The sequence below is a fragment of the Populus euphratica genome, unplaced genomic scaffold (genome assembly GCF_000495115.2).
Source record: "Populus euphratica unplaced genomic scaffold, PopEup_1.0 scaffold32.1, whole genome shotgun sequence".
NCBI lineage: Eukaryota > Viridiplantae > Streptophyta > Magnoliopsida > Malpighiales > Salicaceae > Populus > Populus euphratica.
The window spans coordinates 1,406,694-1,428,358 of record NW_011499861.1 but is presented as its reverse complement, the minus strand read 5'-3'; the positions used below and the strand labels follow the sequence as shown (position 1 = coordinate 1,428,358).

At 29.6% G+C, this 21,665-nt stretch overlaps 1 protein-coding gene and 1 long non-coding RNA gene across 2 annotated transcripts; both read right to left on the bottom strand.

Moving 5' to 3' along the window:
* Nucleotides 1-4,965: 4,965 nt before the first annotated feature.
* Nucleotides 4,966-6,012, bottom strand: LOC105124832 (uncharacterized). The gene is made up of 2 exons (XR_842126.1): nucleotides 5,334-6,012; nucleotides 4,966-5,082 (listed from the first exon to the last, which is right to left on the bottom strand). It is a non-coding gene; the product is annotated as an uncharacterized LOC105124832 (long non-coding RNA).
* Nucleotides 6,013-16,595: 10,583 nt separating this feature from the next.
* On the bottom strand, nucleotides 16,596-19,847 carry LOC105124831 (1-aminocyclopropane-1-carboxylate synthase 1-like). Its single transcript, XM_011024974.1, has 4 exons — nucleotides 19,527-19,847; nucleotides 19,242-19,373; nucleotides 18,977-19,137; nucleotides 16,596-17,828 (listed from the first exon to the last, which is right to left on the bottom strand). Exons 1-4 carry the CDS (start codon nucleotides 19,683-19,685, stop codon nucleotides 16,820-16,822), a joined length of 1,461 nt encoding a protein of 486 aa, XP_011023276.1. The 5' UTR covers nucleotides 19,686-19,847; the 3' UTR covers nucleotides 16,596-16,819.
* Nucleotides 19,848-21,665: the final 1,818 nt, after the last annotated feature.

Sequence of the window (21,665 nt, the reverse complement as noted above, 5' to 3'; positions counted from 1 at the left end):
ATAACATCTTCTATAATAAATAATAAAATTAAACTAATAATTGATATAACATAATATTTTATTAATATCAAACTAGCTACACATGTATTCATGATTCTCAAAATATATAATAACATATAATTATATCTAATAATAGCCCTAACTTATAGAACACTCGTAGATGAGTTAGGAGTATCACCTAACTTGTCTAACTCGATGACGAGTATGTAATATCTATATAAGTGTAAGGAAGACCAATCATCTCAGTTCGTGGATGGATATGAGATGCTCGTGGACGGACTGACATCCCCAATGCTTCCACGATGAATAATCTCATCTTCTGTTAATGCCTCTTCAAGACGCTTAGCCTCCCCAACCTTTTGAATCTACCACGACATAAATTGAATGTAGTGTTGACCACAATACATCCCATCTTATTGACTCCTTCATGGATAACCGTTGTTACTTCTCGAGCCTCATGTAACAAGTAATTAATCTACATGCATATATTAAAAATTAATTAGTAGCCATCATCCATAACAAAATTAATGCAATATTTAATACTGTAAATAATGCATTGGATTGCATGAATATCTCGGGAAATATGACCAAATAGATGCAATGAAATAACGCGTAATGGATATTGATCATCTCATATAGATATTTACATCAATCGTTGGATCTCATTCCTAAAACCACGATCTCTTATAAAATCCTAAATATGTAAGTAAAATGCATGAATCATTAACCAATTCACCTTGCACTTACCTTGACAGCTAATATTGTGTTGCTCATAACCAATATCATTATAATATGATATATGTTAAGATAGTTCAAACTATTATATTTTCCTATTTGGACAATACATCTCCATAATGCTGAAGCAATGTAATGGGACCTATGCTAACCAATAAGTAGACCCCTCACAGCATATAGGTAAAGTTGAAATCAAGTCATTTATAAATGCCATCCATATAATTTATTAAAATATATAGAAGACTTATATAATCAAAACTAAATAATTTATATTCAAATAAGAAAAAATTCAATATATTTGTACCACATATTTGATGTGGTTATTATGCACCCAACCCATTCCGATAAAACTTGTTGATATAAGTGAGATTTACCGTGAAATATCTAACCTTATACCATTTGATATGACAAATCATAAAGTTAGTTCAATTTTATTTTATTATTTCTAACCAATGGATATTGGTTTTTGGGTGACAATGTCATATATATTATCAAAATGAACATTTGATATGAATATATTAATCAACATTGATAATTCTAAGTTAGTATTTAAAATGCGATTAATTCTAATTATCAAATAATTTAAAATACATATACTTGAATAAATAACTAACACTTGGTAATTTGTCTTCTTTTTTTTTTTAAAAAAAAACAAGCTTTACATAGATACCAATATAGATATACAAATATAAACCCCAAAACTATAATTAGAAATGGCCCAAAATTCCTTAAGCAATGTAAAAATAATAAATAGTACTGTATTACTAGTAATACTCGTGAAAACAAGACCTCCAAAAATATATAATATATATATATTTAAGCATACATAATCAACTAGTCTTCTATCACATCTGCTGGAGGGTCTTAAAATTAATATCTAACCATGTTAATTTGATGCAGTTACCTCTATAAGCATCTGCTAGAGACATTTGTCTTAATAGACTATCGTATAAAGTTTTTATGTTCATCAACTTTTAGTGGCCTGTCATAATGGTTCCATTTATAAGAAGATCAGTCAACATGAAAACATTCTAGAGTGTGAGTGCCATCTCACAAACAAATATATATAAGGTGTGTGTCTCGCGCCTCCATTGTTCAACTAATATTGCAATCCAGATATATGTCACGCAGTTGACTGATCTTATAAAAACCAACGTTGATAACAAACAAGAGGACATACTCGTGCAACACATTAATGTATGTTGTCAAGGTGTTACATGATCACTACTCTAAAAATCAAGCAATTTATTTATTTAAACAATTAAAATCGTTGGAGTAAAAATAATTTACAATGCTTCATTAAAATATTTATCTAACCTTTTTGCTTTAAATATCATCAGAATAATATTGATTCTGCATATATAAAATTGACTTATCATCAGGACCTATCTCAATAACAAAGTGGTCCTGCTTGTCAGCACACTTAGAAGCAATTAAACCTCCTCTAGTTCGAACCATGTCTCCCACAAGGTCTTGTCCAAAAAATTATTAGCCTTTGCAATACCATTGAAAATCCATGAAGTTAAATTAAAAACAATAATTGAAAATTTTTTTGGAAAAAATCATAAAAAATAAAAAAAACCATGTAGAGAAATATTGTAGCAATCTATGGTGTTTCATGAGAAAATCTACAGTTATAATTCTTAACTAGCTCAATATTAAAAATAATAAAATCAACAAAGATAATTTTAAAAAAAATCATAACAAAAAAAAATCATGTGGTGGAACATTGTAGCAATCCACAATGTTTTAAAGAAAAAAATTACGAAACTAAATTCTCAACTAACTCAATATGAAAAAAATAAAATCAACAAAGACAATTCTGAAAAAAAATAAAAAAATCATCAAAAAATAATAAAAAGAACTATGTGGGAAAACACTGTAACAATTCACAGTATTTTAAAGAAAAAACTACAAAGCTAAATTTTCAATTAGCTCCATATTAAAAAAATAAAATCAACAAAAAAAATTAAAAAACACAAATAATTGGAAAAAAAAAGAAGACAATTTTGGGGGAAAAAAATTAAAAAAAAATATAGTGAAAGTTAAAGCTGAATTCTCAATTAACTTAATTTAAAAAAAAATCAACAAAGATAGTTTTGAAAAAAAATATGTGAGAAAACAATGTAGTAAAATAAAAACCCTGCAGAAAAATATTATAACAATACATAATATTTTAAAGAAAAAACCTATAACGTAAAATTGACGAAGATCATTTAGACAAAAAACTCATAAAAAATTTAAAAAAAAAACTATGAAGAAAAATATTGTAGCAATTCATAATGTTTTAAAGATAAAACTAAAAAAAAATTTCAATTAATTTAATATTAAAAAAACCGACAAAGATAATTTTAAAAAATTAAAAATAAAAAAAAGACAATCTTGAAAAAAAATGTAAAACCCATACAAAAACCAAAAAAATACGGAAAAAAAAATACAAAACAAAACAATAAACAAATAGGAAAAAAAAAGTACGTGGTATGGAAAAATCTACAGTAATTTTCCCCATCCTTTATATAGTATTGTTAATTTAATTACAATTTCATTTAAATTCAATAATGTAGCAGGCACCTGCCTATTATGACTTTATGGACTTTCCCATTATATAATTTGGCAAGGCAGTGTGTATGCATACTGTAATTAGAGATTCGATGTGACTACACAAGCTAGCTTCCACAGAGATTAATAGATTCATTAGACCATGCAATTATAAATATATGGTTAAAGAAAGGAGGAAAACACAATTAATCTCCAGCCTCTTTGTTCCAGATGGAGCTGTTCTTGGCTAACGACTTGTACCCTCAGCATAGCATAATAGATTCTTGGCTGACTTCTTGTTTTTCTCTAACCCTGCTTAGATGGCTACATGTGCGCTTACACTTTGTCCCATGTGTAAAAATATGTGAAAGCAACATAAGAATATTAAATTACGAAGCAGATCTTAACTTTAGAGTTAATTATCATTATCAAGAAAAATAATTATGAGGGAATAAATATTTTGAATTAAAAACTGAGGAAGCGAATTTAGTTAAATTTCATACCTATCTCTTAGAATTAAAAACACTATTTATAGGATAGTCACATTTTAAATTTATGTTTTAAAGATTATTGGTTATAACTTTTAAAATCATAAAAATCTATATAATTATTAATTTTAAAATTTTTAAAAAATTAATCAAGATGTATATAAACTGATTTAGACTATTTTATATATAAATCTCTTTTAAAACAAATTAAGCTACTCAAAGTCTCCTTTTAAAAAATAATTGGGAGCGTTTGAGCTCATTAGCTGAAAGTTTATACAAACCTTAACGGAAACTCAAACTCTTCCATAAGCATTCCTTTCAGGAATTTATTTTTTTTTATAAGATAGAATCTCGAATGTTTAATGCCAGTTTTAGTTTCATTAAACTCATGGAACGTAATCTTTATGCACTTTAATAATGTTGAGGGTGCATCTCCTTGATGCATGCCTCTTCCGAACAAAAAAAAATAAAAATAAAATATTATTTAAGCACCAAGCTTGCTAATTGGAATTCCGTATCTATAACATTGAATGTACTTTTAAAAAAAAAAAAAAAATTCTAAGTTATTGCCACCCACGTCGTTCAAGACTCAGCCATTGGCAATATACATGACTTGTAAAGCACGGTATATCAATTACAATGATATAAAGGAAGGGTGAATATTTTATCAAAACAAACTAACTAAATTGAATAATTTTATTGTAGTGTGTGAAGAGTAGTAGTGATTATTTTTTAAAGTAATTTTTGTTTGAAAAAATATAAAATAATATTTTTTATATTTTAAAAATTATTATTGACATCAATATATCAAAATAATTTAAAAAATAATAACTTCAAACAAAAAAAAATTCAAAAAATTATATAACGTGATTTCAACTGCAAAAATAAATAACCCCAGTATATATATTTAGAACCGGACCTGGCTAAAAACTAGTTGAGTTGAAATTGATTGGTTTTGTTTCAATTTCATTTGATTTTTTTTAAGAGAAAAGCTGACAAAACCTGTTAGTTTTTAGTGGGAATTTTCCAGGGCTGTTAATTTATAGCCAAATCTAGTTGCCGAATTATTGAATGTAAATTTCCTGAACCAGGCAAATCAAGGTGCTTAAACAGCCTATCACAGGGAGAGCTCAATGAATATTCCTCGGAAGAAGAAAGCGAAAGGATCTATGAATGTAGAAGAGATGGAATATGTACGAGGTTGTGTTTGTAACTCCAAAACTTGTTTGATGATATTACAAAAGTTGATAAAAGAGAGATACATGCTGACGGAGGACCAACATACCCATTTGCATTTGCATATAAATATCACCTTTGCAACCTGCATTTATGAATTAAAACTTGTGAATTTTGATAAATAGTAATAACCACATAAAAAACAGAGCACTTGATTTTCAAAATTAAACAGCAACAACTCTACTTAAATCTCCCGATTCTCAAAATTAAAAGAAAACAGAGCACTTGAATTTCTTTTATATATATATATATATAAGGAGCAGGAAAAGAGAAACAACAAAAGAAACAATAACTCTGCTCTTTTCAAGAATTAATGTATTTTTGAAAGTGCGGTGCATGTTGCTTTTTATAAATTGGTTTGCTGGTGACGGTGCCATCCTCAGAATCCTTCCTATTCGGCTTCTGGGTTCAGGTTTCAGCCTCAGATATCTGCTGCCTTCCGGCCTTCGCTTGCTTCAATGTTGCCATGAATACGCTTGCACGGTCCTCTTGATTCAATCTCAAGGGTCTTCGCGCGGCCTCTCTTTTTGTGAGAAAATCGAGACGTGAGGAGTGGATAAGCCAATGAGAAAGCTGAGAAGCCGAAAAGGATAGAATCCAGCCGGGGTCTGGAAGATTGCCCTCGCCAGTGTGACAGCGTGTGCTTGGTAGATTGCTTGGGGTTCTATGTTGGGCCCACTCTTTGTCACCTTAGGAAAATGGACTCATAGGCTGTCTGGGCCCTATGATCGGCTGCTCTTCAGAAAAAGGGCTACTAATGTAGGCTGTCATTTTCTTCCCTTGGAGTTCTTTCTTTCGGAGGACTAGCTGTGAGCTTTGAGGAAAGCCTGTAAGTTCTCTCTCGACTTCCCCTGGATTCCCTTCTCTTCCTGAGGAGTAAGGCCAGTCTATTAGCTGATCTTCCAAATCAAGTGAAAATCTAATCACACAACTCTTCTCTGATCTGCATGGTCTTGTTCAGCTGTCTTTATCCTTGCCTGGGGTGGATTGCTTTGAATAGCCCTACCAAGGATGGAGGCATTTAGGTTCTTCACTGTGAACTACTCTAATTTATTTTTTTATTTATTTACGTGGGGTGTCCAGGCCAGCTTACGCGTACCACGACTAATCTCCACGGTCCACTGAACATCCTGCAAGCCCAGTGAGCAAGTAAGACACCATGGGGATGACAGACGTGCACGGTAAGGCTCGAATCCAGGTACAGAGAAAGGAAACAAGCCCCTCCCACCACTGGACTAGAACCTCGCGCGCCAATCTTTTCTTTTTGTTTACTCGGGTTGTGGTTTTCGCCTGGACTTGAGAAGACTGCTCACACCCTTAGATAACTTTCAAAGTCTGCAAACCTTATTCTTCTCCTCCACCATTCTCCTTCTTCACTGGTTTAGTTGTAAATATATTAAAATAATATATATATATATATATATATATATATATATTTTAAAAAAAATTAAACAATAAAACCGGAGAGGGGCATGGAGAGGAGAGGTCACTATTTTAGGGTTAGATTTTTTTTTCCCAAGAAAAAAAAATCTAACCCTAAAATAGTGACCTCTCCTCTCCATGCCCCAAAAAAAATGTATTTACAAGCCTTTTTAACATATATTTCTACATAAAAAATTATGAGTATAAATTGAAAAATTTATATATACATGTAATCAAACAAATTTAAAACTTTGTACATTAAAAAATAAAAATTAAAACTCTTTAATAATAAATAACAATAAAAATAAAAAAATTGATAAATATATATTTAACCTTGCAATACGGATTTTTGACCCAGCTATATTGAAATGATTTATTTATCACAATTAGATTTTTATCTAATCAAATAATAATAGAAATAGATATGTATATGAAATTAATTAAAAAAATAATATGTAAATTTACACGTATTAAAAATATTATCTAAAAATAAATATTTTTTACATATATAAAACATTAAAAAATTATAGATAAATTTGAACAATTTTTTAAATTATAGATGAATTAGAACAATTTTTAAAAAAACTAAATGCATACAAAATAACTAAAAAATAATTATTATTTAAAAAAAGGCTATATAAATAAGAAAAAACATTTTTGAAGGAGTATTAATTTAAATAAAAAGAAATAAAATTTTTTTAAAAACATATATATAAAAAAATTTCAATTAAAAAAATATATTTATTAAAAAAAAAAAAAGCAATGTCAGGCTAGCTTGCCTACCTCATTTCACAAGGCCCATGTGCTTGGACATTAATATTTTTTTTTTTATTGCAAATAGGGTGAATAACATGCTTTTTGCCCTAAATTATTTTGAAAGATTAATAAATCAAACAACATGTCTTTTGATTTTGCTCAATTATCAGGCAATAAGGTAATCTAAATTGAGGTCGAAGGTTTTTGACTTGAAAACATATTTTTAATTTATTTTTTATCTAAAACACCTAAAAACACATTTTATTCACCTTAATAAATTCATTCATTGCTTTAAAAAACCCAAAAAACCATTTAAAGATCTGAAACCAACTAGAAATAGAAAATTATCCTGAGCTATGATATATTTTTAGGCTTTTTCAAGATGAATAAAAATATCTAAGTTGAATTTTTCTCATCAAATGAAATCATTTGATGTAAAAATCAACAATGCTAGTAGCCTTAATCGATATAAACAACATTTTCTCTCTCTATCATCAATATTCATCGATTTTTGTCCCTCTTCTCTTAAAATAGGGGTTAAAAATAAAAAAAATTATACCAAAATTGAATTAAAAAAAATATTTATGAGAAGTGCAGGTATAATTTATAAAATTTGAGGATTATATTAAATGTTTTTGTGTGAAATTTGAAATTATCACCTATTTATAATGCCTTATCCAATCTAGTGTGTACAATTTAATTTTAACATTATTTGATAAATTTGATTCAATTATTTTTAAATTTAGCCCAAAAAATATGCAATCAGCATGAAATATTTGAGAATCAAATTAAAAAAATAAAATTTTAAACAATGAATTTGAAATATTTAGCCATACCTTTTAGATTTTTGCATAGTGAATGGTATGTAGTTTTTGTTAGTTTTATATGTAAATTCCAAAATTTTTAAATTTAGGATATAATAATATAAAAGTTACATGTAATGATAACAAATATTTTTTTTTTATCATCATTTAAGGATTTTTCTTAATAAAGTAAATAACATGTTTTCTTCTCTAATGCAATGAAGTATTTTTTATTGAAATTATATTTAGTTATTTATAATTAAGAGTTAATTATATTTTAAAAAGATAAGATAATTTTGCTTCGGTATAATAAGTAAATTTATTTAAGTGTTTTTAATAATTTACTTATCATGAAATAAATAATATTTATTTAATAAGATAACAATTTATTTGTAATTATAATATAGATTTAGTAATTAATATAATCATGGATATATTAATTAATTTAATGAGTGATAAATAAATTATTATGATACCATAAATAAAAGCAGCTAGCAGTTTGATACTTTCAAATGATAAATGGGTCATACTTGTAGATCACTGTGGAAGTGGTAAGATTACAAGAGATATGGACACTCCTCCGTCGCCTTCCCATAGTAAGCCAGTTATGTGTGGGCCTCTGGGCCAACAAGCGTTTCGTTTTGGACTTTATATGTACGCCTTTCCCTGGCGTACATCTAAATTTGCTGACATTATAGTTATCTCTAGTGCAAGTAGATCCGTAAATTATAAATACCCATTATTTTATGATTTTTTAGTATTTTCATTTTTCCATCGTGGGATTTAAAAAAAATTATTTAATTTTGTGACTTTACATTTATCTTACTCATAAGTTAAGTTTTAATTTTAGGTAAAGAGATAAACTTATAAATCCCTAACTCATAAGTAACATAAACATAATCTCACCTGGTTAAATACTTGATTAATTTTGTGTTTAGGTTTTTTTTTTTAATTTCCCAATGCGAAACTAGAATTATTGAAAATCACAAATTAATAGTTATTTCTAACACATAGTTTTGATTTTTTTAGAATGCTCAAATAAAAAAAAAATTAAATAAGAAAATTATTAAATACAAGTACTTTATACATCATCAATTCTTTAGGATGCACATGAAATGCTATCTCTCTGTTTTTTTTTTTTAATCTTCATCCCTTTAAAAAATTTATTTTATTTTGACTATTTTGTTGCCAGTGTGCTTTTGTAAGAAATTTTTCGGTAATATTATTTAACCTAGTCAAGTTTCTGAATGAGTCTCACAGTAAATGGAGTAGGAGTTCACACAATGTCACATAACTGACTTGGCAAATGTTACTGCAACTTGGTTTAATATTATTTTATAAATTTTTTTAAAATTATGTTTTGAATTCATCCATATTAAATTAATTTAACTCATCTAATTTGTGATTTAAGTTATTATCTTAACTAAGTTTAAAAACCTTTCGAATCAAATTAAATAGTTAATTTAATAATTATAAAAGTAGACACTTGCAAGTAATACAAAAAATAAAATTATAAAAATAAATGTATTTTTTCATTACAATTGTTTTTTTTTGTTCATGTATTTTTTAGTTCTAACAATAAAAAATATTTTTTGTATTAATAGCCTAGTTTGTTGAATAAAAAGAAACAACAATCAGGAAAATAAATTCAAAAAAACTATCAAAATTAAAAATAAAATTAAAAAAAATATATTTTTTATGTAATTTAACAATTATATAAAAATAGACATTTGCAAGCAATACAACAAATAAATTTATAAAAAAAATGTATTTTTTTATACAATTGTTTTTTTTGTTCATGTATGTTTTTTGTTTCGACAAAAAAAATATTTTTTGTATTAATAGTATAGTTGGTTTAATAAAAAGCAACAACAATCAAGAAATGTTTTTTCAAAATAACTATAAAAATTAAAAATAAAATTGTAAAAAACATATATTTTTTATTAATAAAAATAAATTTTCTCATTCATGTTTTTTTTTTAATTTGTTTTTATGAAACATGCTTTTTTTAAGAGGAGTTTTTCAAAAAAAAAACTCATTATAATCATGAAACCGAACTTCAATTAAAAAAATTAAAAATTTTAGAATTGATCATCACTCTCAGCAACTATCTTAAAAAACAAGAGCAATACATTTCAAAAAGCCATAGAAAACACTTGCAATTAAAAAAATTAAGAAAACATATAATTTATTCTCAAACAAATTATTTTAAAAATTCTGTATATCATAAAATAATCAATAATACATAATTATTCATAAAATAATCAATAATACTATCATAAAATAGCCTTAATCTTCTTAAATATAACAACATAAGTTTTATCAGGAGCACATTTTTTGAATAAAAGGTATCGATTCTTAAAATAAAAATTTGTAAAAAATTTCCACCATTTGAAATAAGTAAGAAAAATATTTTTTATTTTTTATTTAAATCTAAGCTCCTTTTCTGTATTAATACATCTATTTATTACTTTAACAAAATTGTATTTTTAAATTATAAGTAGTGTTTTTTAAATAATAACTTATCATGATGTTAAAAAAAAGTGTTTTTTAAATAAAATATTATCAATAGAGGTTGCATTTTATAAAAGAATCTTGTGAATAGTTAAGAAAGAAATAGATGCTGCATTTTTTGTTCCAGTGTTGCGTTTCGTAATTATATTCTTAAATTTTTAATAGTAATAAAATTAATTTTTATTTTTTTTAAATCAAATATAAATTTAATTTTAGAATATTCTATGACACCCTGAAAAACTCATAAAAAAAATCAAAATAAATTATCAATATAAAAAAACAATTTTTTTTTTAAAAAAACCTCAATTACTAAAGTGAAAAATGCTTCCCTTTTTTCAAGATATTTGTTCGTATATGAATTTCTTGAATAAAATCATTTACTACAAAAAATTGCGAGCTAGCAAAATCGAATCAATCCAAGAGACTGACCCCATGCTTAAGAATATATGCTTATTTATTTATTTATCTGGTTCAGATTCTAGAGTCAGCTCCTGAGAGAATTATTAAATCTCTTAATGCAGCGCTTGACCTTCATAGATGATGCGTCTCTGCATCATTTAAAAAGGAAATTTTAATCTCAATTAACATAAGCTCAACCAAAAATATCGTTATTTATATATATAAAAAAAACAAACCAATGCTAGTTGAACTTGAATGTGCAGGAAGAATGATGCCAAATATTAAGAAAATAAGATAATAAAAAACTTTAAGAATTTGACTCATTATATTCTTTAAGAATTTATTATTATTACTTGAGCATACCGAGGGAAGATACAAGTCATAAACGATTATAATGTGATCCTTTCCTTTTCGTAAAAATGTCAAGGCAAAAATTTCCTTGCTGCCATGATTCTGCGGGGGCGAGCATTATGGATCTGATTACAAAGGAACCCCACAAGTATTGACGATCTCATGTCCTGCTGCTGCTGCTGCTGCATCAAAAGTCTTATGGTCAGCTTTCTATTTTGGCATCATCTCAGTATTCCGACTCTTAGTCGTGGCAGATGGGAAGCATGGAGCAAGCTGGCACCGTTACCTCTTATCAATATCTAGGGTGATATTTTTATGCACGAAAATAAAATAAAATTAGGAGGTGTGCCTTTCAAAAAAGAAATAAAAATTAAGAAGAATACTTAATTTCTTAAAACATAAAACCTGTGCATGTGATTAATTTATGCATTTAGTTATCACTAGTTTACATACCGTGCTTTGCCGCTGTGACTTGATTAAAAAAAAAAAAACAAAAAAATTAAGCATAAATCACCTCCTTCTTGGTTCATATAAATAGTGAAGGAGTTGAGTTAACACTCTCAACTCTTTTAAATGAATTACGCAATCACACACATTTATTCAAGTAATTTTATTTTTTTTACCGTTTGATAGGAGCGCAAGGAAAAAGATTATATGACAATACTTCGTGGTCCATTTTGTATTTGGACACTAATTTAATTATAATTATTAGAACTAAAAAAAAGACTTAAAGATATTAGTCTTTCAATGTAACATGTGAGGGAGATAAATCATTGTGTAATGCGAGATACTTTTTTTCAATTACAAGAAATTCATGTGTAGTTTTTAATTTGAGAAATTGGATGGTGACTCCCCGCAAGAGAGGGAGCAAGACTGATTAGTGCACATAATAATCAAAGATGGGATCTTATCATAATCTCAGAAGTTACCACGCCATCTCCCGACCACAGCAAATAGCTTCGTTCCTGAGGCTGTGAGAAACGTTTTACTTTCGGCACATAACAATAGTCAATCATATTGTCAGGGAGCTGGTTGGTCAAACTCCCTTGCTAGCACCATTTCATGCATCATGCGTAGCATAGTCGTACAATAAAACCTGCTGCGTACAAACAAATATATGGGAGTGCATGTGAAAGGAGAAGCAGCTGCAGATAGCGTCAATTGACCCCCCCTCTCCCTCTCCCTCTCCCTCTGCCAAATTGCATTGCCGGCCCGCAAGGTCCTTGTTTGCTACAAATTCCAACTTCCCAGCTGTGTTACGCAAAGCTGATCTGTTGTTCACATTTATTAAATTTCCTGCATTCGTTCTGGCAAACCTGTCAGCCATGAACGCACAGTACACGAGCCCCACGATGTTCTTACAGGATTTACGATCAGGTCAAACCTTATGCATCACACTGAGGAATTAATTACGCGATGTCCCGTGGACATGGAGACAAGAGAAGCTTACACGAGTCAGTTTGGACAACATCACAAGGATGTGGAGTGGAACTAAGTTAGTTAAACTGACCTTTCATTGTCAGGGATAGGCTTTAAAACATCAAATCAACAACCAGTTCAGTGGATGCACAGACAGAATCCATAGAACATCTAATCTGGCAAATAGATCGAACACAATACCAGTAACAATCCTCATCTGCCACGCCAAAGTAATGGAATCTATTGTCTGGTCCATAAACGAAATCGTGTGTTTTTATGAACACGCTTCTGAAGGAATATGTACAGGTATGCGAGCCACGTACCCCGATTATAATAATAGATCGATTGAGACAACATTCCTTGCCCTCTTAAATTATCTTAAATACAAAAGATGTGGCTTTTGGAATCCAATAAAATGTACATGTAAAGACTAGCATCATCAAAGATTTTCTTTTCAAAGAGCAAAGTCAAAAAAATATTAATTTAGAAACTATTATAGTTAGAGAAAAGACAAAAATACAAAACAACTCGGTTTACTATTTACCCTTACAGTCAAATAATGTTTTTTCCCTTTAAAGAAGCAATGAAAACAAAAATACAAAACATAATTGTTATAGACTCGGTTTATTGTTCACCCTTATAGTCCAATAATGTTTTTGTTTTTTTTTAAAAAAACACTTAACTTTTTCTTAAGAGTAACATGGTATCTGCATATGGTACATTATTCATAAGTCATGTGAAGCTTCTAAATTTAAGTTAATTTGAAAAATTTACAAAACTTTATGTTTTTCTTTTTAATTTAATCTTTTATTTTTTTTAATTTATATCCTTTCATTGAACATGAGGTTAGTTGGGATCAAATTAAAGCTTAGTTAGGAGAAAAATAAAAGAAAGCAAAAGAAAAAGAGTGATTGTAACACTATGTAAATTCTTAATGTTGTAAAGATGCTACAAGCCTTAATCCTTGGTCAAACAAGGTAATTTTTTTTGGCCATGTATTGACAATCCAATTATATAATCACTTTTATGTCTCATACTCTTAATAATCTTATTTCAATAAAATTTTAGGAAAGTCTCTGTCTGGGTCACTACATAGTTCTTTTCTTCTTCTAGAAAATCTGTATAACAACTTATGAAGATTCAATTTCCATAATGCAACAACTTATTCTCAATATTGAGCCTCAAGCCAGTTGATCAATTTATAATTGTAAACACCTACTTAAATTTATCAAGTATAATAAATAATTTAAACTTAACTTTTCATCAAGAGACTATTGCATAACAAGACTAACATTGTAAATATTTATTCATATTACAATTCTCATCCACTTGAATTAAAATACACTATAACAATCTACCTAGTAGTGTAACTAAGAAAATAAATATCTTATCTTAGCTGGAGATATCCTAAGATAAACACCTGCAAAACATATGAATTTAAATAAGATATTTACCACAACACAATTATGATGTATTAGTTACAACATGCATATGATTCTATATAGAACAAACCACTATAATTTCTTTCAATAATTAATTCATAGCTTTCATTTTAACTTCAACAACACCTTTATATTTATTTATAGATACTATCCTCTTTATACATAGCATATTCGTTATTATTTTTACCATTCATTCATTTATTTTCATCATAAGTTTTCATTACTTTTAGTCCTATATTTATATAAGGGTTTACATAGATTATCCAATCATGTTAACTCATCATGGCCATGTCTATTACCTGGGTCGTTGAATTCGTGGATTAGCACAAGGGAATACAACGTGTCCTTTTTTCACTACGCTTCATAGATTATTTTGCAATTCAATTCTTTCATGGTCCTCCATTTCACATTTGAGCAAGGGTTAGGTAGGGGGTTAAAATGATAACAATGTTAAATTTTTTTTTAATTAGATCACTATTTGAACAGGATGACTAGTTTGCTCGTAACCTATTAGGGTGAACATGCCATACCAATATTTTTTATTTGTTAATGTGTATGATGGTAGATTAATTTTATCCTATATGATGGGCAAGTTTTAATTCTCATTTCAAATATTTTATTACATGCAAAATAAAATAGTGATGCTATTAATGCAATCACTGTATTTTGATTTGACTCGCAGCGAAGCGTGAGCCTAACTTGAGTGAACATATTAAATTCACGACTCAAGTTATAAAACTATGATAATCCCATAGAAAGAAAATAAAATAAGCATTATGAAGTCTAATTCTCAATTAACTCAATGTTGAATAATAAAATTAAAAAAAATTTATTTAAAAAAATAATATAAAAAAATCAAATTAACTTGTCAAATCAGTGACCTTTGTCATAAGACCAATATAACCCCATAGAAAATAAAACAAAACAAATTATGAATTTCAATTCTCAATTCTCAATCAGCTAAAAAAAAATCAATTAAAAAAACATAAAAAATTACTCACGTCAATCCATCAAACCTATGACCCGAGTCATAAGACAGAGATAACCTAAAAAAATATTATGATTTAACTTGGGTTAATCTATCAAATCCATGATTTTTGTCATAGGACCGAGATAACTCTATAAAGAGTAAATAAAAATAAATTATAAATCTTAATTATTAATCTAACCTATCAGATGTAATGTTGAATGATGAAATTTATAAAAATTATAATTAAAATATGACATAAAAATGAGTCAAGTAAACCCAGGTTAATCTATTAAGTACTATTTCCGGATCATAAGGTCATGATAATTTAATAAAAAAAAAATTGAAACACATGATGAGTCTTAATTCTTGATCAAATATAATATTAAATGATAAAATTAAAAAAATAGATTAAAAAAATAAATTGAGTCAACTAGGTTAACCTGTCAAACCCGCAACCTGAGTTATAAGACAAAGACAACACAATAACAAGAAAGTTTAATCTTGAATAACTCACGAATCAAGTCATGAGACTAAGATAACCTTTTATAAAAACAAAAAACAACATGATTTAACTAGGATACATATACCAAAACCTACAACCTTGATCATGAGATCAAGATATTTTTATAAAAAGTAAATCAAAACAGATTATGAAACTCATTTCTCAACCGACCTAATGAATAATAATAAAATTAAAAAAAATAATTTAATTGAAAAATAACATAAAAAACAATCCAAATTAACTCTAGTTTACATGTTAAGCAATTACTGGGTCATGAAGTCAAAATAATATAGTAGAAAGTAAATAAAACAAATTATGAAACTTAATTGTCAATCAATTCAATACTAAAAGATAAAATTAAAAAAAATAATGAAGAAAAAGAATTTAAGTCAACTAGATTAACTCCAAATCTATAATATGTGTTATGAGTGTGAGAGAACTAAAAATAAAAAATTTAATAAAAAAATATTAATTGAAAAATATCAAAGAAGAAAAAAATAAAAATACAAAACACTATTTTAATTAATAATATTTTGTGAGAAGAGGTAAAATAAAACTCCTCATCTTTTAGTGTTTTTTTTATAAAAAAAAAATGGAAGCAAGCATTTGTTGAGATATGCAAAATGTTTATTTGTGCTTTGTATTTGCGTCATATGCATGCGCGGCCAAATGAAGCAACTTGTACATACTTTTAATTATTAAGGGCGTATATGCGAAGTAAGTCCATCGGTAAACCCCTAATTATGGAGAAAACGCATTAAACGTACAGGTAATTATCTTAATTTGGTTATACTGCTTGCTAGATCCCTACATCATTCTTCAGTTTTGGAGCTAGTTTAATTTCATGTATATTTTTGCAATGTGTTTTATGTGTTGCAGCTGTATCTCGTACATCTATGATCGGTACTGAGAAATCTCTTATAAATTTAATTAATTAATAACTTAATAATTTAGGTTTTCCATCCAAGCATGTGAAAAATAAAATGTTTTAAATCTTTGAAACGAAGAAATTCAATCGAATTCAAACTGAAAGGAGGAGAACAGTTATCACTTGAATTTCAAATTGACATCATTACATTGAATTTCGAATATTAATTGGTTGTTCATCCACCCTCCACTTCTAAACATTTACTGAATTAATGGGAAAAAAAAAATGTTCGCAGTGACGAAAGAATCTTATTTCATTGTTGAAGTAGCTACCACCTAGCAGTAGAGTTGATTAGAACTCTATGCAATTTACGAATTTAAGTCCTTGCTCGAACAAGCGGCGAGTGAGGAGACATCGCAATTGGAGATCCAATACCCTCTTCAAATATACGAGACGAGAAGCTGAGCCGAAGATTCTTCTTCCAGCACTTGGTCTTTGATGGCATATCCTTGGTTTTCGTTGACAGTGCCTCCCTTTCCTTTTGTTCACCGACAAATGCGTGTATTCTTTTCAGTGCAACTTCCAGAGTTTCATCATCCATGTTGGCGAAGCAGACCCTAAACCAACCAGGCTCAACGCAATGGAAGGAGGAGCCTGGAGAAACATTTAGCTTCACGTCGTTAACGATCACGCGCCACAGTGCCATTTCACCATCATTTGTTTGTTCCTTGAGGAGATGGCGCAAATTCATCCAAACAAAGAGACCGGCTTTGCTTTCCAAACAACTGATCCCAATTTGTTCCAATCCCTTTGTCAAAATACCGTGCCTTTTCTTTAGCCTTTTCGAGCTCTCGGCTAGGAAATCCTCGACAAACTCTTCATCAGAAAGCATTGAAGCAAGTAAATATTGAGTTTGTGAGGAGACTAGCCCAAAACTCGACATCTTTCGGCCGCAATTAACAACTGCATCGTTGTATGAGTAAACAAGTCCAACTCTGAAGCCAGGGAGTCCCATGTCCTTGGACAGGCTGTAAACAATGTGAATGAGGTCTCGCTTGCAATCTATGACCTCTTCGATAACCTCGGAAATGCTCACGAAATTCTGGGAGCTGAAGATGGTCGCTGCATAAATTTCATCGCAGACTATGTGTATGTTTTTCTCATTGATGAAGCTCAAGAGGCACTTTAGTGTCTCTCTGTCCAAGGTGGTGCCAAGTGGATTTGATGGATTTGTTATGATTAAGCCTTTAACATTAATGCCATCCTGTTGTGCCTTATCATATGCTGCTTCCAGCGCTACTTTTGTGATCTGGAAATTGTTTGAGCTATCGCAGTCAACTGGAACAATCTGGACCCCAGTGCGCCATCCCAGGTCTCGATAGAATCTGCAATATTCGAGATATGTCAGAAATATTTAGCACGACTTATCAAATTGTCAACGGACTTTTAAAGTTTTGCTTGTGCGCGAAGAGGAAAGAAAATAAAGCAAACTTCCATCTTTTGACATCTTTGTGTTCACACGAGTACTTTATATAATTTCCGTGTCCTTGATTTGAAGAAGGAATGTGAAAGGTCATGAACAAGTTTTAATGGGTCACGGCTACTAGAGGATAGGATTATTATTTTACAAAGTCTTTTTCTGAAATTTGGACTAATTTGGAAAAATCTTCCAACTTCCAGCTGTAAACTGAAGAGAGTATAAGAAATTGGACTCCAACAATCCGAGGACAAGCTTACTCTTTGACTAGTGCTCGAATGGTTGTGTATTGATTTTCTAAGGTCAACTTGAGAAATTAGATCGTATTCATGAAGATTACTGCCCATTAATTAGTAGCAGTTAAAACAATTTTATTGGTTGACCGGACTAGTTAAAGGTTCAAACCCCACTTTGAATTTTGTTCCTGAACCCCCCAGCAAGAAATGCATCTCTACAAATTCCAGAAATGACACCTAAATACTATTCAATTTGACCCGTGTCTCTTCCTGCAATAAGTTGTTGGGGAAATAATGGTTAGCACTTGTGTGGAAGCAGAATCCCATTTCTTTTAGTTGGATTTTTCAATGTTCAAAACCATATATATTATGAGGCATGCATGGACTCTCTAGCACTGCACAAATATTTATTCTTTTCTTATGCCTACTTTTCAATTGCTCGACTTTGTGACAAATCTAGCCATTCCATTGTCAGAATGCTCAAAATCATCCAACCACCACATTAGAATTGAAAGCACTAGTTCTAGACTTGTGCTCGCGTTGAATATATATGTGTCATTATCTAGACTTGTGCTCGCGTTGAATATATATATATGTGTCATTTCTACTTTTCAATTGCTCGACTTTGTGACAAATCTAGCCATTCCATTGTCAGAATGCTCAAAATCATCCAACCACCACATTAGAATTGAAAGCACTAGTTCTAGACTTGTGCTCGCGTTGAATATATATGTGTCATTAAAATAGGGAAGTATTTGTTGCCGTTGGGTATGGAAAATGAAAGACCATAATTAATTTAATCAACCGGAAGATAACATACGCAGGATAGTAAGGAGAAGGAACAAGGAAAGCATCCCCGGGATCGGCCAGGCAAAACATGATCAGCTCGTTTGCTCCAGTTGCTCCACCGCTCATGACTATGCGATCTGGATCAAATGTCACCCTTCCTCCTCTAACTCTCTCCATAAACTTCGCAATAGCCTGGAAAAAAAAATGACAGGCATGCTGTCGTCAATAATGTGGATTCACGGATACGCTTCATGTGTTAGAGAGACCATGGTTTCAGCATTTTAATTTAATAATACCTGTCGAAACTCTGGCAGGCCATGATAATCCTGAAAGTTAGCAATATCCTTGAACAGATGAACTCCTTCAGGATTGCAAATGGAGGCTTTGGGATGTTTCTTCATCCAGTCTATAATCAAATCAGCGGAAAGCTGCATGCAGATAAACAAAGAAATAATATCAGAAAACTAAAAGGGAGGTGCAGTTCCAAAGTGATTAAGTTCATGCTCTTAATTAAAAGCGTTTCCTCTATAATTATAACAAAAACGAAGTAAGCCGAGAATTCTCCAGCAAGAAGTATTTACCTGATTTTCTGCTAGACCCATTTGTATTACTCCATGGGGGTTTTCAGTAGGGTGAAAAGGGTTTTTATCGTAAGCTTTCCATCCATCAAAATATGGGGAGTTCTCTCCATGTCCATCATTGGTTGCAATCTTAGACAAAAGTTGGTGCTGCCTCTCCATTTCTCTGTCTTTAAAAGATCTATAGCAAGTATTAATATACCTTTGTGTAACTAGTATGAGAAATTTTCTCAAGGAGCTTGCTAGCTATCCAGGAATAGTAGCTGCTAGAGAATTGCCTTAGGAATGTGAAGTCAGGACATGATGGGAAAGGAGTGGAAGCCCCGCCACCATTTTATAGGCAGAGCATGGTAAGGTAATCCAGTAAAATATTTAGGGAGGGAAAAAGGCAAAAGGAAAAGTCTTCATAAAAGTTCAAATATAAAAGAGAGAAGAATTAAATTGCCCTCAATGGTCAGTCAAGCGTAATTGCTTGCGTCTGTGTGTGCGTTTGTTTCAAGTACATAAGCACGTGTAAGAGAGAAATCTATCTGTAGTGAATAGTGATGGGTTATTATCTTTATATTCTTCATTTTCCTTTTGATTTATTATGAACTAAAGAGTGCTAGCATTTAGTCAGTCTCCTAGTTCTGGGAGACTTTTCGATTTAACATAGACACAGAAGGAATAAAACCTTAAATACCATGTTACGTTTCTGTTTTTTGAATTTAAAGAAGATATACTAAAATAGATGGTTAGAAATTGAAGAGGAACATGAACTGGGAAATTAGAATCCCTTACACGATACGTCATGGATGTTTGTACAATTACTAACCACATGAACTTAAAGGGTAAAAACGAAAAATATGCCTTTGTTTCGTACATACAGTCATTTAAGACAATACCTGAGCCCTTGAGATGTCTCTGTTTAGTTTTATTTATTGAATGAAGACAAATTTGAATATAATTTTGCTTGGTATCCACAGGGTTAGGTGAAGTGGTTTGATGTTGGAGTACGTTTATCCAACCTTGAGCCCTTGAGACGTGTCTGTTTAGTTTTATATTCGAGGTGTTTTCTTCTTAAACTATGTTAATATCTTGGATCCCTGTTGAAGATCAATGTTTTTCTTTTTCTTTTTCTAAAATTATAATTATTTTTTAAAGTATTTTTTATTTAAAAATATATTTTTTTAATAATTTTATTTTTAACATCAATTTTATTAAAATAATCTAAAATACAGAAAAAATAATTTAAAAATAAAAAATTTTCATCTCAAGCGATTATGGGATGGTTAAGGATAAAAATTTTAAACCAGTAATAAACAATTTAGAAGGTTGTATATTATATATTTATTGTAAGAATAAATATATAATGAATTTTAAGTTCATGTTTGTTCTGGTTCTAACCATGATTTTAAAAATTTTAATTTTTTATTAAAATTAAATTGTTTGGTAAAAACAATTATCCATATCCACCTACCCTCACTTTAAGCAGTAAGGCTACTGATTTCAATTCAAAAATGTACTGTGAAGAATCTTCGTAGGAACCACACAGGAGCGGTGTTGGTCTTGGAGTTCCTTTCCTGTGGCTGGTTGACTGGACTCACACTTGGTGTAGCTGGTGAGCAGCGTGGATATAATTTAAGCTTACGCAGCGGTGCTACCGACGTAGTAATTAGAAATATTTTGAAAATAAAATAAAATAATGACCTAAAAATAATAAAAATATTTGTATATTTATATCTCTATATTTTAAAAAATAAAATTTAAAAAATAACTGAGAAAATATTATAAATTACTTTTTTTAAGGCAAATGCTGTCCACTCATGAAATAAAAAAAATTTGACAGCCCTTGGATCAAAGGAAAAACCACAAGCCCTTGATCAAGCCAAAAAAAGCCATGAGAATTTGAATGTAACAAACAGCTCGTATAGAGAGATTTTAAAACACCAGCAAAATACCACCCCCTTAAAATATTTTTTTATTGAAAATAAATAGTTATTCTCATACATTTTTTTTTATAAAAGCTATAAAATAGAGAAAAAAAAATTTAACTGCCTTTTCTCTTCCAACTTACCCTCTCTCTTTTATCATTTTAACACAAATAACATGTAATGCTTTCTTACATTCAATTTCTAGGTCCTATTTTTTTATTTGAATATT

Excerpts from the sequence above, each read along its gene's own strand:
- LOC105124831 (XM_011024974.1), bottom strand. The coding sequence starts at position 19,685 with ATGGAGAGGCAGCACCAACTTTTGTCTAAGATTGCAACCAATGATGGA. Across the intron at positions 19,138-19,241 it reads GCCTGCCAGAGTTTCGACAG|GCTATTGCGAAGTTTATGGA; the intron begins GTATTATTAAAT and ends TTTTTTTTCCAG. Across the intron at positions 17,829-18,976 it reads CCTTCTCCTTACTATCCTGC|ATTCTATCGAGACCTGGGAT; the intron begins GTATGTTATCTT and ends CGAATATTGCAG.